The sequence below is a fragment of the Sinocyclocheilus anshuiensis genome, unplaced genomic scaffold, assembly GCF_001515605.1.
Source record: "Sinocyclocheilus anshuiensis isolate Anshui unplaced genomic scaffold, SAMN03320099.WGS_v1.1 scaffold364, whole genome shotgun sequence".
NCBI classification, from domain to species: Eukaryota; Metazoa; Chordata; class Actinopteri; order Cypriniformes; family Cyprinidae; genus Sinocyclocheilus; species Sinocyclocheilus anshuiensis.
Window position 1 is genome coordinate 1,115,046 of NW_015555735.1, and position 16,347 is coordinate 1,131,392.

Sequence of the window (16,347 nt, forward strand, 5' to 3'; positions counted from 1 at the left end):
CACCTCAGTCTCAGATGAATAGTGATTTAAGTGAATGTCTGCCTGTATATGACACTGCGTTTTGCATCCGTCTTTAACAGGAAACAGGATATATGCATTCTTGTTGCAAAGTGTATTTACATGTGTTTTTCCTTGCTGAAGATGAAAGGATAGGCTCGTATGCCAGAGGATTTACGGTAAGTGTCCCTCTGGTGCTGCGGAGACAGGGATGCAGTGAATGAAAGAGAGCGAGAGAGAGAGTGCAGAGATGCTGCAGACCCACTGCTGCCCTTGTTTTGTCTCATCCGCTTATAGAGGCACTTAGTGCATTTCCTCTGTCTCCTCTCCTGCAGCTCTTCTTTGGGGCCGGAAATGCACTTATACTTTTATCTCAAATTAAATTTGTGCACATAATTTATTGGGCGCTGATGTTCTGCAGGAGTGCCTGGACTGGAACATGGGACTGTGTACATAGATCAGTTGTACTGAGGCTCTGAATGTGAGTTAAAAGACCTAGTCTCTTCTAGCTCCACCTCAACGTTTGATTCTGGCTGTCTCTGATTATCATGCTGAAGAAGAGGAACCCTGAGGTGCTGATGGACCGGGAGGTTCTGCTGGATCTGGACTACAGCGGCGAGACTCATGTTCCAGACAGTTATGGAAGCCTGAAAAATGGGGGTTTCATCCCACCCAGATATGTGAGTGTACTGATCTGTGTTGTACAGCATTATGTACTGATGCATACTTTATGAGATACATTTGTTCATCAAAACAAGAGTTCTAGTTGCTTTGTGTAGCAATACTCATTGCAGAGCTGTTTGTTTGTGTGCTAAAATTGCTGTTTAATTAGCACATGACTTTGCTGATTAGGCAACCTGGTGGTTTGTGTTAATGCAGAAAATAAACATATTTATAAAGGATGTATTAATTATGTTTTGCTATTGGGTTAAATCCTTAATTGTTTTTACCTGTCTTACTTAAATAAAACCCAGTATAGTTGTCATTTTTGTCAGATTGTCATTTACAACAGTTAGTTCCCAACTTCCAGTCCTTGAGTTTGATTGGCCGAGCAGCAGTCCAACTGCTAGACTTTTCACTGTATCTATCACTCCGCTTGTCTGTTTGTGCATTCTAGACAGACTGTCAGTCTGTGCATTAGTGGTGATTTTTCCAGTGACTCTTTCTGTAGGGTTACATCATTACACCAGTAGGTGGTAACAAGTGACAGCCTTTATTAATGAGTCATTTAAATCATTCACTCAACCTGTTCCTTCAAAAACACTGATTAATTTCATTCTTTTGATTCATTCTTTTCACATTACACAACTGTTTATCGTCACTGATGTTATTTCCAGTCACTGATGTTATTTCCAGTCAGAACACACTTTATACTGAAGGTTGATTTGCAAATTAGTCAAAATATTTAATGCTGCCCGCAAACCACTAACCCTGATTTTCCACTCATCAACAGTTAATGGAGTAAAAAAAAAAAAACTAATTCAGTGCTTTTTTACACGAGTTATGATCGCTATGGTATGTGTAAATGTTCAAAGACAATCTGAGACAAGTGACGATGCATCGCAATTGTCCGAGAAATATGTATCTGGTAATGTCATCCTCCACCTGATTTCAGCCCTGATTCTCCAATTAATAGTTTACACAAAAAAATTTAATTTGCTGAAAATGTACTCACCCTCTGGCCATCCAAGATGTAGATGATTGTTTATTTATCAAAAAAAAAACAGCCTAAGTTGTCTGGCTGGTTTTAGCTGGTCTTCCAGCCTGGTCATAGCTGGTTTGCAGGCTAGTTTTAGAGGGGTTCTGATTTGGATAAATTAAAGATCAAAATGAGAGTTCAAACCGCTGATAAAAATATTACAATAATTAATTGTAAAGTGAAAATCTACATGTTTGTAATAAACAAATTAATCTTTAAGATGTTTTTAACTTCAAACAGTTATTTCCAGTTAAAATATTGCTTTCTCCAGTGAAAAAGTCATCTCATCTGAATTAGTAGAGAAATATGCACAGATCAAGCACTATTTACAAGTGAAAACTGTTCTGAACCATTTTAAACAAATATATTGGTGGATTTTGATGTGACAGGACAACGGGGTGGACTTTTACAGTGCTTATATGAGTTATGACTTATGGACTACATTGGCCAGATGTAAAAAGATAAAATGATGGATTTGTTTCTTACAAACATGCAGCAAAGGCATAGTTTATGGACCAGTGTCATGCGAATTACTTGTGTATTATTGTTAGGTTTTTATCAGCTGTATGAACTCTCATTCTGACGGCACCCATCACTGCAGAGAATCCATTGGTGAGCAGTGAATGCTTAGTTTCTCAAAATCTTAGTTTCGATGAACAAATAACTCGTCTGCATCTTGGATGGTCTAAGGGTGAGTACATTTTCAGAAATTTTGTTAGAACTATTCCTGTAAGGTAGTTTGCCAACAAAAGCCTTAAATTGGATCGCAACGGTATGTGTGACTTTTCAAAGACGCGGCCTGAGCAGTGAATGCTTAATTTCTCAAAATCTTAGTTTCGATGAACAAATAACTCGTCTGCATCTTGGATGGTCTGAGGGTGAGTACATTTTCAGAAATTTTGTTAGAACTATTCCTGTAAGGTAGTTTGCCAACAAAAGCCTTAAATTGGATCGCAACGGTATGTGTGACTTTTCAAAGACGCGGCCTGAGGGAAGCGCTGTTCGCAGTTATGTGGCCCACGCGCTAGATGATTTTAGCTCTGATTTTGCGCTTAATACTATTTATTAACACAGAAAAAATAATAGACCAACAGCTCCTTTGTTCTGCGTTGCTTAAATATATTCATGTTGTCATAACAGTTGAATACTGCGGTTAATGATGAGGATGATGACCCCATATATGTTCATTGTGAGCGGACCTCAAGCCCACCTGTTCACCCCTCGGGCAACTACCTCAGAGACGGCCAAACAAAAATAGGTAATGGTTTGATAAAAACGATATTAATGTGCCAACCGCATTGCTTCCCAAGTAGGCACATTAAGCCTATTCGCTCTTGCCCCAGACTTTGTGCTGGTGTGGGAGGTGAAGGTGCGTCGCAAGCGTCGAAGTCGGGGACAGTCGCAAGGGGAGGCTGCAGAGGAGGCAGTAGAAGCAGCACAGGAGGAGAGCAGGTCAGAGAGAAGAAAAGCTCAGCTGGCCCGATGGAGGCACAAATTCATCCAGAACCTCCAGAGTGCTGGACTGTTGTAAAAACGATATTAATATGCCAACCGCATTGCTGCCCAAGTAGTCACATTAAGCCTATTCGCTCTTGCCCCAGACTTTGTGCTGGTGTGGGAGGTGAAGGTGCGTCGCAAGCGTCGAAGTCGGGGACAGTCGCAAGGGGAGGCTGCAGAGGAGGCAGTAGAAGCAGCACAGGAGGAGAGCAGGTCAGAGAGAAGAAAAGCTCAGCTGGCCCGATGGAGGCACAAATTCATCCAGAACCTCCAGAGTGCTGGACTGTTGATGGAAAAGGTTAAGCTATTAGGTTAATTTTCAACCAGTGCAATCAATGCCTTTTATGGTACTTACCGTGTTGTTTCTAATGGTTTTCTCTTTATTATCAGGAGGAATCATCCAGTGTAAAAAAGACTATACACTATCTGAAGCTCCATGCTCCATGGGATGTGTTGGTGTACTACGCTGAGGAGTTTTGTCTTAGAGCACCTCTGCAGGTTAGAGAGCCATGTTTTCGTATTCACCTCCCCAACTTAAAAACCGAGGGTTTAAAATAACTCTAGAATCAAGTGAAGTGAGCTCTGAAATGAGTTGTATATGTTTATTGAAAGGCACAGCCACACCCAGACTTCAACACTTCTGCTCAAGTTCTTCAGAAGCTCTGGGTGCCGAACATCATGAAAGACTCAGTCCCCAACCGTCCTGTGGACTACTACACATGTGTCTTCCGCAAGTCCAAAATGGAAAAGTTAGGCTTTTTTTTTCTAGGAGTGTACAAGGTGATCATCTACTTGCAGAAACAGATGTGTAAATATAGCTATTTACTTTGACTTTCAGGTTTCTGGGCTCTGATGACCGTGAAAACTACTTCACCAACACACAGAGACACCGCATTGTGAGTGTGCTGTAAACAGCCACGAGAAAAGCAGAATTGGGTATCACATAGTTGCAATAGTGTAATAAATGATTACATACACTAACGTTCAAAAGTTTGGGGTCAGTAAGATTTTTTGTTTTTTTTAAATAAGTCTCTTTTGCTCAACAAGGCTGCATGCATTTGATCAAAATAACGTTTTTATTTTTTAATATATATTTTTTAAATTTAATATATTCATGTGATGGCAAAGCTGAATTTTCAGCAGCCATTGCTTCAGTCTTCAGTTTCATGATCCTTTAGAAATCATTCTAATATGCTGATTTGATGCTCAAGTAACATTTCTTCTTCTTATATCAGTGTTGAAAACAGTTGTTGTGACACTTAAATATGTTTGAGGAAACCTTGATGCATATTTTTCAGAATTCTTTGATGAATAGAATGTGCAGCTTTTATTTAAAATAAATATTTTTGTAACAATGTAAATGTCTTTATTGTGACGTTTGATAAATTTAATGTATCTTTGATGTATAAATGTGTTGATTTCTTAAAACTCTTACTGACTTAAAAGTTTTGAATGGTAGTGTATATGATGGAATAAGTGTATGATAATTGCTTACACCTATTCTCATCGCAGGTGTATGAAATCTTAGCAAGGACTGTGTATGGCAGGAGGAAGCGTGCAGAAGTTGGAGTCGCTCGTCTAATGAATGAGGGGGCTTTTACGGGTGCATTCCCTCTGCATGAGGTTAGGCACAAGACACCATATACTGCAATGTGCCTCAAACGTGTCTTATTAGAAGTACAGCAATGCACTTAAAACATGTATGTCTTATTAAAAGTACACCTTCATACTCTGTCAGCTTTTTTCTTTTTTAAAGGGACCATTTGAGCTCCCAGGTTGTGACATGCAGCCCGATCAGTTGAACAAGAGGCAGGTACTGTACCACTACTGGTCCAACTGGTTAAAATGGTATAAGTACCAGCCTCTAGATCACATCCGTGAATACTTTGGAGAGAAGATTGCGCTTTATTTTGCATGGTTGGGTGAGTAGGCACCATAGATCCTATTCATATTTGCGTATGTGTAATGCATATTACAGACATATTTTTTATACATTCATATTTTTTTATATATTATTATTTTTATATATTTGTTAGTAATATAGTCATATATTTGTTATTAAATTAAATAAAATTATATGATATATGTTTTGAAACCCATTGCCTAGGCATTGCTAGTGTCACAAACCACAAAAACAAGTACTGTCAATATATTACCAATTATAATAACCAATAATGACCAAAATCTACTGTTTACAGGATTTTACACAGCCTGGCTTTTGCCTGCTGCATTGGTTGGGACGTGCGTCTTTGTTTCGGGTATTTTGACAATGGGATCCAATACCCCAGCGTAAGTGTTAACCATATTATCGATTAACACAGTGTTTCAGCTGCTGCACTGAACTTCTTTCTGCTCTACATGACTCACACATTTAGTGCTCCTCTAAGCTATTTCGCTGCTATCAGAAATAATGTCATATCAGTGGGCTTTATGACCTTTATTTGTTACTATAGCAACTGTTGACCGCATGTACTTGAAGGACTAATAGCGATGAGTTGGAAATATTTGCTGCAGTTTACACCTCAGAATAAGCAAGCAAAATAATGAGAATCAGAGAGCAAGAGACCGTAAAGCAAACCAAAATTGGAAGCACTGTATGTGTCTATATCATTGAAGCATTCATTTGTACACTTTGCCTCCTTGGTCTATTGATCTTAACATAAAACTATACTATTGCTTCTAGTAACCACACTCTTACTACATTCCTACCAGATTTCTAATATTTTCTTATGTTTTATCAACACAATTTCACCAAGACAATGTACTTCAAAAACACAGGCTGTATGTTTGCTTTCATTTTAGTTGTACCATTGTTGCCTGTTTCCATTTGCCATCTACAGGAAGGAAATCTGCGAGAGTGGAGGATTTTATCTAATGTGTCCTCTGTGTGAAACCTGTAAACCCTGGAATATATCAGACATCTGTCCCATGGCCAAGGTAATCAGATGAGTTGAGTATATTGTCTATATATGAAAGACACAATATTGTAGAATTTGATATGCTTGTATACAGTAGTTTATGATTATGTGTATGGAGTACATACTGACTATGGAAAATATGCATTGGTGTTTAAAATGTTGGGATCAGTAAGAATTTTAATGTTTTTTCAAGAAGTGTCTTATGCTCATCAAGGCTGCATTTATTTGATCAAAAATACAGAAAAAAACAGTAATCTTGAAAAATGTTATTACAGTATAAAATAATGGTTTCTATTTTTATATCCTTTAAAATATAATTTATTTCTGTGATGCAAAGCTGAATTTCCATCATCATTGCTCCAGTATAAAGTGTCACATGATCTTCAGAAATCATTCTAATATGTGTTTTTCTGTATTTTTTATCAAACAAATACAGCCTCGATGAGTACAAGAGGCTCCATTAAAAAACATTTTCTAACAAATCTTACTGATCCCAAACCTTTGAACGGCAATGAAGTTGTTTTATGTCATATAATTTTTTGAATGTAGCATGGTCAATAGTAATATAAAAACAGGTGATGGTTAATCTCAACTCTTCTTTAGGTGGGCTATCTGTTTGATCATCCCGGCACTGTCTTCTTCAGTGTGTTCATGTCTTTGTGGGCCGTCACGTTCTTGGAATACTGGAAACGCAAGAATGCCACTCTCGCTCACCACTGGGACTGCATGGATTTCCATGAAGATGAGGTTTAACGTGTTTTGTTTTGTTTTTGATTATCGAATTTTTTTGGCCCCTTTCACAGCAGAAAAACTCAAGAAGGCACTGTCCTTATGAAACAAACAAAACTAATTCTAATTGAAATAAATCAACATTTAGAAAATTTGGTTTGTTTTAAGGACGTTTAGATATTTGTTACTCAAAAACAGGACAAAACTGTATATATATATATATACAGTATATATATATATATCCTCCTGACTACCAGGAAAAAACAGTTTTGTGAATTTAGTATTTTGTCATGTCATTGATGGGCAAACTTGGCCCTTCCAGGCCACTTTCTTGCAGAGATTTGATCCAACCCTGATATGATTCACCTGCCTGTAGCCTTCTAGTAGTCTTGAAGACAATGATTAGCTGGTTCAGGTGTGTTTGATTAGGGTTGGAGCTAAACTCTGAAGGAAAGTGGCCTGGGAGGGCCAAGTTTGCCCACCGATGTGACACTGAAGACTGGAGTAATGGCTGATAAGTTATATTTTAAAGTATATTAAAATAGGAAACCAATATTAGAATTGCAATAATATTTCACAATATTACTGTTTTTCTGTATTTTTTATCAAACAAATACAGCCTCGATGAGTACAAGAGGCTCCATTAAAAAACATTTTCTAACAAATCTTACTGATCCCAAACCTTTGAACGGCAATGAAGTTGTTTTATGTCATATAATTTTTTGAATGTAGCATGGTCAATAGTAATATAAAAACAGGTGATGGTTAATCTCAACTCTTCTTTAGGTGGGCTATCTGTTTGATCATCCCGGCACTGTCTTCTTCAGTGTGTTCATGTCTTTGTGGGCCGTCACGTTCTTGGAATACTGGAAACGCAAGAATGCCACTCTCGCTCACCACTGGGACTGCATGGATTTCCATGAAGATGAGGTTTAACGTGTTTTGTTTTGTTTTTGATTATCGAATTTTTTTGGCCCCTTTCACAGCAGAAAAACTCAAGAAGGCACTGTCCTTATGAAACAAACAAAACTAATTCTAATTGAAATAAATCAACATTTAGAAAATTTGGTTTGTTTTAAGGACGTTTAGATATTTGTTACTCAAAAACAGGACAAAACTGTATATACAGTGGGTACGGAAAGTATTCAGACCCCCTTAAATTTTTCACTCTTTGTTATATTGCAGCCATTTGAGCATACGAAAAAATGTGAAAAATAAGATTTTTGAAAAATGATATTTTATTCATATGTTATGTCCTCTGTAGAGGACATCGGGACTTTAAAAAGTCCTGTTTAAAAAAAAATAAAAAGACATGAATAGACATGAAAAGGCAAAAAGAGTGGGATTTTTGTTTTAACCAGAAATCAATTTTCATTTTTTTTATACCAAATGATGATTTTTTTTTATACCAAATGATTCTCAACTATGTTATGAAAGATATTTTTAAAAACCATGTTTTTTATGCAAAATGTGTGCAAAATGGCCATAAACTAGTTTTTCCATTATATACAATGTATCTATATGGGAGTAATAATTAGCAAGAGTTTGATAATAATATCTAATATTTAATAGGAATACTGATATATATATTTTTCTCTATTCATTTGTTGTCTCCCAAAATGTGTAATAAACATGCTTTAAGTCCTGGTGTCCTCTACAGTGGACATGTATGAAATTGATGTAGGACATCCAGACTTAAAACTGTGACATGTAACGTCTCAGAGAAATCGCTAAAACATAATGTCCTCTACAGTGGACAAAACTCCATAGCTGGTAGTCAGGAGGATACATATACATATATATATATATATATATATATATATATATATATAGTTATTTATTTAATTATTATTTTATTTATTATTTCTAACATTGTGTGTTTTATTAGATTGCCAATGTATATCAGAAATAGTTAAAAATATCTTTTTATTTTTTTAATGAGAAGGAACCACCACGTCCTGAGTTTGTTGCCATGGCTCCTGCAATGGAGGAAAACCCAGTGACAGGAGTAAAGGAACCCTACTTTCCTGAAAAGGCCCGGATTTCACGCATTCTGACCGGCTCTATGGTCATTGTTATAATGGTGAGACCCACTGGAGTTGTCAGAGGTTTAATGGAGCTACAAATTTTTAAAGACCAAAGAGAGGGAGTGTTCATGGTGAAACATTCAATCATTTGATATCTCTGAAAAGCCCTGAATGTGCTCTGTACAAGACATCCAGATTTAAAACTGTGACATGTAACGTCTCAGAGAAATCGGTTAAAATATAAGATAACTTACCGTACTGCTCCATTTCATTAATCTCCTCCGCACCTGCAGTAGCTCTTGAACTCTGAATCCACTCCGCACACACATTTTTTTTTTCTTCCAGGCTGGGAATATTGCCAATATCTCCAGCAGTTTGGTGAACCTGGCTTTGATCTTGCTGATGGGGCAGGTCTACACAGCCCTGGCAGAACAGCTCACTAAATGGGGTAGGCTTTCTGCACACATCAGACCCCATAAAGCAACACAAGCCCAGGGCTTTCAATCAAATCAGGCCAGTGTTGCCGTTTTGTGTGGTTCAGGGTAATGAACCTGCCCATCCACACTTGCTTTGAGAATCAATAAGCCATTAGGACTCTAGTCCTTAGTCCTACTTTCTGTGGCAGTTACAATAAAGCTTTGAGACACATACATGCCATCAAATAAGTCTAATTTATCTTGTTTCCCCAAATAAGGCTCTTTCTGAAACATTTTTCCCTACAGAAATGCACAGAACACAGACACAATATGAAGATGCCTTTACATTCAAAGTCTTCATCTTCCAGTTTGTCAACTTTTACTCGTCGCCCTTCTATGTAGCCTTCTTCAAGGGCAGGTAACCTTTTAAATTAGCCTACCAGACCAAAGCATTTTGTGCCATAATTGTCCAGATCAAAGCTTTCAGTGCACTTTTATTGTTTGTTTTTTTATTGCAGATTTGTGGGCTATCCTGGTCATTATGGCACACTATTCGGGATGCGGAATGAGGATGTGAGTGCTTTGCCTTCAGTTTTATGATTACCGATTAGCGGTCATTACTCAACAATATTTTGTAAAAAGATCGCAAATCAGAGTCATGTATTCAAGACAGCCTTGTAATAAAGGCAAAACATTCACAATAGGTTGCACTGTATTTGTAGCTTTTTCAAAACAGAAGTAGTTTTCCTGTATACCGTTGAGACATTTGGTGTCAGTAATATTTATTTTTAAAGAAAATAATACCTTTCTTCAGCAAGGCATTAAATTGTGCAAAAGTTACAGTAATTTCCAATGAACGCTGTTTATTTGAACTTTCTATTCATCTTCAGCATTGATAATAACAAGAAATGTTTGAGCACCAAATCGGCCTATTGGAATGATTTATGAAGGATCATGTGACACTGAAGACTGGAGTAATGGCTGCTGAAAATGTAGCTTTGCATCACAGGAATAAATTACATTTAAAATATATTAAAATAGAAAACAGGTGTTTTAAATTAATAATATTTCTCAAAATGGTTTTTTACACTATATATCTAACTAAATAAATGCAGCATCTGTGAGAATAAGAGATTTATTTCAAAAATATTAATGACTGTGCATGTGTGGTTGCAGTGCGGACCAGGAGGTTGTCTGATAGAACTGGCTGAGCAGCTCTGCATCATCATGGTGGGAAAACAACTTATCAACAACGTTCAGGAGTTTGTCATCCCGTACGTTTCTCCCTCAGTGCCTGACTAGTCATATTTATTGGAGCTGCACATAAAAGCTTATTCTATTGTAGAGCAAACCACACTTGAAGACTTCTTAAGTCTCAACACTGCAGAATCCAAATGATTTTATTTGGTCCTCTGAGAAAAGCAAGTCAGCAGTGTAGGTCAGTGCTGCAGGGTTGGAAGAGCAATCTTCTGTGGAGGTTGTGTATGTGTGGGTCAGGCTTAGCCTACATTGTGGAAAACATATTGAATAATTAATAAACATTCTAATGAACATCTTAAACTGCAAAAGCATTTCTGTGAGGGTTAGATTTATGGGTAGAGGAGAGAAAATATTTTATTTATAAAACAATAGAAGTCCCTACAATCATAGATGGGCTGTGTGCTTTCATGCAGCAGTACGAGAATAAAAATACGTAAATGTAAGCAAGAATAGCTGTTTTTACTGACTGATTTGTATATTGATTCATCTGTAGATATCACTGTAGGGTGCAATGAGCAGACAGATGACTGCATCACTGCCAATACTGCAGCATGTCTCTCCTCTAAGGCGGCAATTCTAGTGGTTTAGCAGAATAAATGTGACACAGGAGAAGCTTTTAGCACTCCCTTATCAATTATGCTTCACCAGAGTCAAACTCAGGCAAAACCGGATCTTCCAAATGAGCACAGTTCTATTTTAGACCTAGAAATAGCCTCAGAAGAGCCATCATCATTATCATCAACAGAACACCGTGTCTATTGCTTTGGTTGTCTCATTCTCTCTTTCCCTCTTTCTGCTTTTCAGTAAAATAAAGGCTTGGAGACAGAAACGGGCCTTATCATCTGTGAAAAAGGCCCAGAAGGCAGAGGAGCCCAAGTGCTGGGAGCAGGACTATGAGTTGATTCCATGTGAGGGGCTTTTTGACGAGTATCTGGAGATTGGTAAGATGATAATATTTCTCTTTTTAATTAGATTTTTTGTTCCAAGTTTCTGTCAAAAAATGTGTAACTACTGACGCTGGAACATAATGGACCTCATTTCTTGAGGGGCACCAGCAGTCCCGGCTCACTTGGTGTACTAGACAAGACATGACAAGTAAAAAACATTTCTAACAGCCTAGATCGTTATATAAGAGTAAGTACATTACCAGTCAAAAGTTTGGGGTTAGTAAGTTAGTAACCCAAAACTTTTCAACAGTAGTATTTATAATAGTGAATTTCTTGTCATAGTCATTTCTGCTAATGTAGCATATTTTTACCTTACTGTAATCATGCAACTTATTATAAACTTTAAATGGATGTTACATTTCTGTACAGATGCTCTTGCTATGCTTGTAATAAACTTACACTATTGGATCTTCATTGCTGCTAGTCCTGCAGTTTGGCTTCATCACCATTTTTGTGGCGGCCTTTCCTCTGGCTCCTCTCTTCGCCCTGCTAAATAACTGGGTGGAAGTGAGGCTGGACGCTTATAAGTTTGTGTGTGAATATCGGAGACCCGTGGCAGAGCGAGCCCAGCACATCGGTGTGTGGTTCATCATACTGGAGGCGCTGTCCCACGTGTCTGTCATAGTCAATGTGAGTGCCTACAAAAATGAGTAATATTTTTGATACTTAAAGTATCAAATCAGCAAAATCTAGGTGGAATTTTGCAGTAAAAAATACTCCATTGTCAATAGTGATGTATGAAGCACAGCTCACACAGATGTGAAGCCGCTTTCTCATGGTCAGCACGACAAATTCACATGACCAAATTGAACACAGAGTAACAGTTAATGTGACCGCACATTTAGTGTGATATTGGACATTTTTTTTTGTGTTGTACATAAATGACTTGTCTTGTTACGTTACATTAATCCAACATTATTTTTAACATCTTGCCAGGTTTCAGATTTGCTTGTGATTTTTTTTTTCTTTTCTTTTTCCCCCACAGGCTTTCCTCATTGCATTTACCTCAGATTTTTTGCCTCGCCTGTTGTACCAGTACAAGTTTAACAATGACCTGCATGGTTATGTCAACTTCACGCTGGCTTACTCTCCACCCAGTTATAACTACTCCAGTCATACTGTGTGCAGGTAACATTGCTAATGCCGTTTTCTAGTGCAGGAAATCTGAATATATCAGTTTTGCAATGTGAACTTGCAAAAATATGTTTTTTTCTCTTATTTCAGGATTAAAAAAAAAAAATCTTTATTGTATTTTGTATTATTGTATTATCTTGTTTCTCAGGAGTGTCCTGGCTGTTGTACAGTTTTGCAGTAGAGGGGAAAATTATTAATCAAAGCAGTGAACTGTAAAATTGTAGCTGTCAGCACGGTTCGATTTTCTTCTCTTGTGGTCTTTTTTGTTTTTTTTTGTCATGACTTTTCTTGTCAGATATAAAGCATTTCGGGATGAAAATGGAAAATACACGCTGGTGTATTGGGAGCTTCTGGCTGTAAGACTGGGCTTTATCATTGCCTTTGAGGTGATCATTGATCTTCCTCCTGCAAACCACATCACAGTCATATTCTTCCTTGAATTTGAGCTTCCCAGTATACACTGTGACCAATTAAAAGTCGACATGAAATCAAAATTAACCCCATTTACTCTGGTACATAATGTTAACTTTTCATTAAAGTTCCAGCCTTTATTTAGTTATTTTTTAATTAAATAAACAGAAATTACACTGTACAAACACATTCGACAGTAAAGAGCATCTCACACACACAAGGAAAAAAAAACAATACATAAACTAATTGACCTAATGTACAGTATATAATAATATTAAATAGAATTGTTTAAAATACTAAATAAAAAAATACATTAGTAAATGAATGAACAAATCAAATATAATGGAAAGCATTGATAAGTGAATTGGAGAAAAGTGCTTTAAGCCATATAAATATCACCAAAGTCTTTCTTATATTTATATCAGATATTTATATATAGGTCTATATATCAATAATCTATCCCTTTTTCATTATTAATTAAATAAATAAAGAGATTTAAAAAGTCAGTCTATGTCAACTAAAAATGTGAGAGTACATTTTCTGAATATCATGCTCTACCCAGAAATATCTTGCATTACGATAGTAAAAATGCTTTGATGATGGCAATTTACATTTTCTGTATAATGACCTGATTGTTTACAGTCTTTTTATTATTATCTAATAATTATTTCTATTCTGTGGTCATCTTAATAAAGTGTGTGTACTCATCCTCAGCATGTGGTGTTCTTCGTCCTGCGTGTCATCGACTGGATGGTTCCCGACATCCCTGAGTCCTTGGAGCTGAAGATCAAGCGGGAGCGTTACCTGGCTAAGCAGGCTTTGGCTGATAACCAGGAGGCCCTGCTGGTGAGTAGCTTTAGCTGATGTTAGTGCACATAGTGATGTCCACAACCTTCAGTGCCCACTCACTGTGAGCCATGCTTATTCTCATTACCACTCACACCAGAGAGCTCAGAGACTGAGGCTGCATCCAAAAACTTAGGCAGCTGACCTGATGCCTCGCTGCCTGATTGCACACAAAGGTACCTCACAAAACTAATTTCAGACAGACTTCAGGCAGCAGAACAGTTTATTGATCTACAACAAAACAGAGAGAACTTTGGTGGTTTGGAAATCAGAAACTGACCACCAACCACAACTTTCGGACACCATTTTAACTTTTTAGCTCAGGTGTCACAGAATTGAATGCACAGCAAAGGATACATCTATGCCATCTCAGGAGACAAGAAGTGAAGCTAACATTGGATTCAGACATACCTTGATGCCTCCCTACTTCAGAATGCATCCTTCTAAGGGGGCTGCATTTTTCTGTTTTCAGACGCAGCCTGAGATTTTATTACTGAGGAATATAACAAGTCTTCATGTTGTTCGACCTAGAGCAGAGCTTCAGTGCTTGGCCTTGTGTCATGACCAAAAAAACAGAAAAGGCTTTGAAATATACACTACCAATCAAATATTTTTAATTTAGCAATTTTAAAATATATTAAAACAGAAAACAGGTGTTTTATATTGTACTAATATTTCACAATATTACTGTTTTACTGTATTTTTGATCAAATAAATGCAGCCTTAATGAGAATAAGAGACTTCTTTCAAAAACATTAAAATATCTTAACAACCCAAAACTTTAAGTTCACACATTTAAATAAATGTAATGATAAATTTAATGCTGTTTTCCTTTAATTTCCTTGCTATTTCTTTTTATTTCTATTCATCTCCATTTTCACAAAAATCTAATTTTTTAAAAATGAAATGAATGTGTGACATAGTTCCAGCACTCTAGTAAAAGTGGAGCAAAGACCTTGGAATTCCCGGTACTTTTTTTTACTGCCCTGGTTTATGTACTTCATATATTCTGTAGAGTAGAGGGGGGAAAAAGATCAAAACATTTTTCAACCCACTTTTCTGGAAAATATGTGTTAGGATGATGCTCTGCTTCGGCTTTTTTAAGGTCAGAGTGTATATTTGGCTATGTGCGCTGGATTCTGAACAGTGACGTAATGGAATATTCAAAGTTATGGGGAACCAAATGTAAAAGTTTAAGAGTCTGCCACTGAAAAACCATCATTCTGAATATTGCCAGGATTTCAATGTTTGTGCTGGTTATGTCTCTGTTCTAGGGTATATTGTTTTTAATTAAGTTGTATTTAAAATTTTACTTACTTTAATAGTTTAGAAACAGACCTGCCTCTGAATAGATTTAAAAAATATTTAAAATGTATCATTTAAAAAAAATTATAATTAAACATGCTTGTCATCATTTACTCAAATTTTTCTACACCTAATAGTAATAGTTTCTTTGGTCTGTTGAGGACAAAAGAAGCTATTCTGAAGAATGCTGTTAACCAAACAGTTGCCGGTACCCAATAACTTTCATAGTATTGAAAAAAATTACCATGGAAGTCAGTGGCTACCATCAACCATCTGGTCACCAACATTCTTCATAATACTTTCTTCTGTGTTCAGCAGAAGAAAGAAACTCATACAGGTTTGGAACAACTTGAGGGTAAATTTGGGGTGAGCCATCCCTTGAATAAAATTTTGTGACTAATTGAGGATGCGTCTAAACAATGTACTTCTTTCTTTTTTCTTCTTATTTCTCTGCTTTTCTCCTTGTATGCTGGTCCTTGAAGCAAGCGAAGCGCCTCGCTACATGAGACTGACATGCAGGGCAGGGGCTTCTCCAGAAGGGGGCACAGTCGCTAAGAAAACACTTTACACCCTTAGAAGTGATCCAAGAGGGACTTGTTTTGAAAAAAAAAAAAATGCACTTGGACTGAAACTTGGCTTGGTTTTGTGCTGGTTGATTGAGTGTGTGTGAGCATGCATTTCAAAATGTAGAGGTCTATGCCAAAATTGTACACTACCATCTCTACTTTAGCAAACGGCTGTTTACATATGACTTCCTCTGGCTCCAACTATACTAAGACATGTGATCACCTACACATCTCACTATCTCTGCCCTTCCGATATATGATATATTCCTGTTCGGATTTAGTGGGAGGACAGGGAGGTTTGATTTTCTACATTAATACTAAAGTATATATTTGTACTGACAAAATGAAAATTGTGAAAGACATCAAGAAGCCTATTCTACATTGTGTTAGTGTGAAATGCTTTTCTGAATAATACCTTAATATATTTGCATTTGTCATGTCTATCTCCGGGCTGTTTAAGGAATTATGTTTTAAAATAAAGCTAGTTTCAATAACCGTTCAAAAACCATTGAAGTGTTTACATGCTGGAGGACAGGATTTAAAAGGATAGTTTAGCCAAAAGTAAAAAAAAACTCATGTCATTCCTTCCTTTGTT

At 36.9% G+C, this 16,347-nt stretch overlaps 1 protein-coding gene across 1 annotated transcript; it reads left to right on the forward strand.

Annotated features, from left to right (window-relative positions):
* The first annotated feature begins 288 nt into the window (after nt 1-288).
* On the forward strand, nt 289-15,777 carry LOC107673051 (anoctamin-7-like). Its single transcript, XM_016466487.1, has 22 exons — nt 289-677; nt 2,837-2,954; nt 3,298-3,491; nt 3,584-3,691; nt 3,806-3,942; nt 4,032-4,089; nt 4,706-4,816; nt 4,950-5,115; nt 5,392-5,482; nt 6,034-6,130; nt 6,715-6,858; nt 8,786-8,989; nt 9,213-9,315; nt 9,590-9,701; nt 9,802-9,856; nt 10,460-10,557; nt 11,348-11,484; nt 11,915-12,120; nt 12,476-12,618; nt 12,920-13,010; nt 13,750-13,881; nt 15,669-15,777. Exons 1-22 carry the CDS (start codon nt 546-548, stop codon nt 15,690-15,692), a joined length of 2,661 nt encoding a protein of 886 aa, XP_016321973.1. The 5' UTR covers nt 289-545; the 3' UTR covers nt 15,693-15,777.
* The last annotated feature ends 570 nt before the right edge of the window (nt 15,778-16,347 follow it).

Excerpts from the sequence above, each read along its gene's own strand:
- LOC107673051 (XM_016466487.1), top strand. The coding sequence starts at position 546 with ATGCTGAAGAAGAGGAACCCTGAGGTGCTGATGGACCGGGAGGTTCTG. Across the intron at positions 3,492-3,583 it reads CTGGACTGTTGATGGAAAAG|GAGGAATCATCCAGTGTAAA; the intron begins GTTAAGCTATTA and ends CTTTATTATCAG. Across the intron at positions 13,882-15,668 it reads ATAACCAGGAGGCCCTGCTG|CAAGCGAAGCGCCTCGCTAC; the intron begins GTGAGTAGCTTT and ends TGGTCCTTGAAG.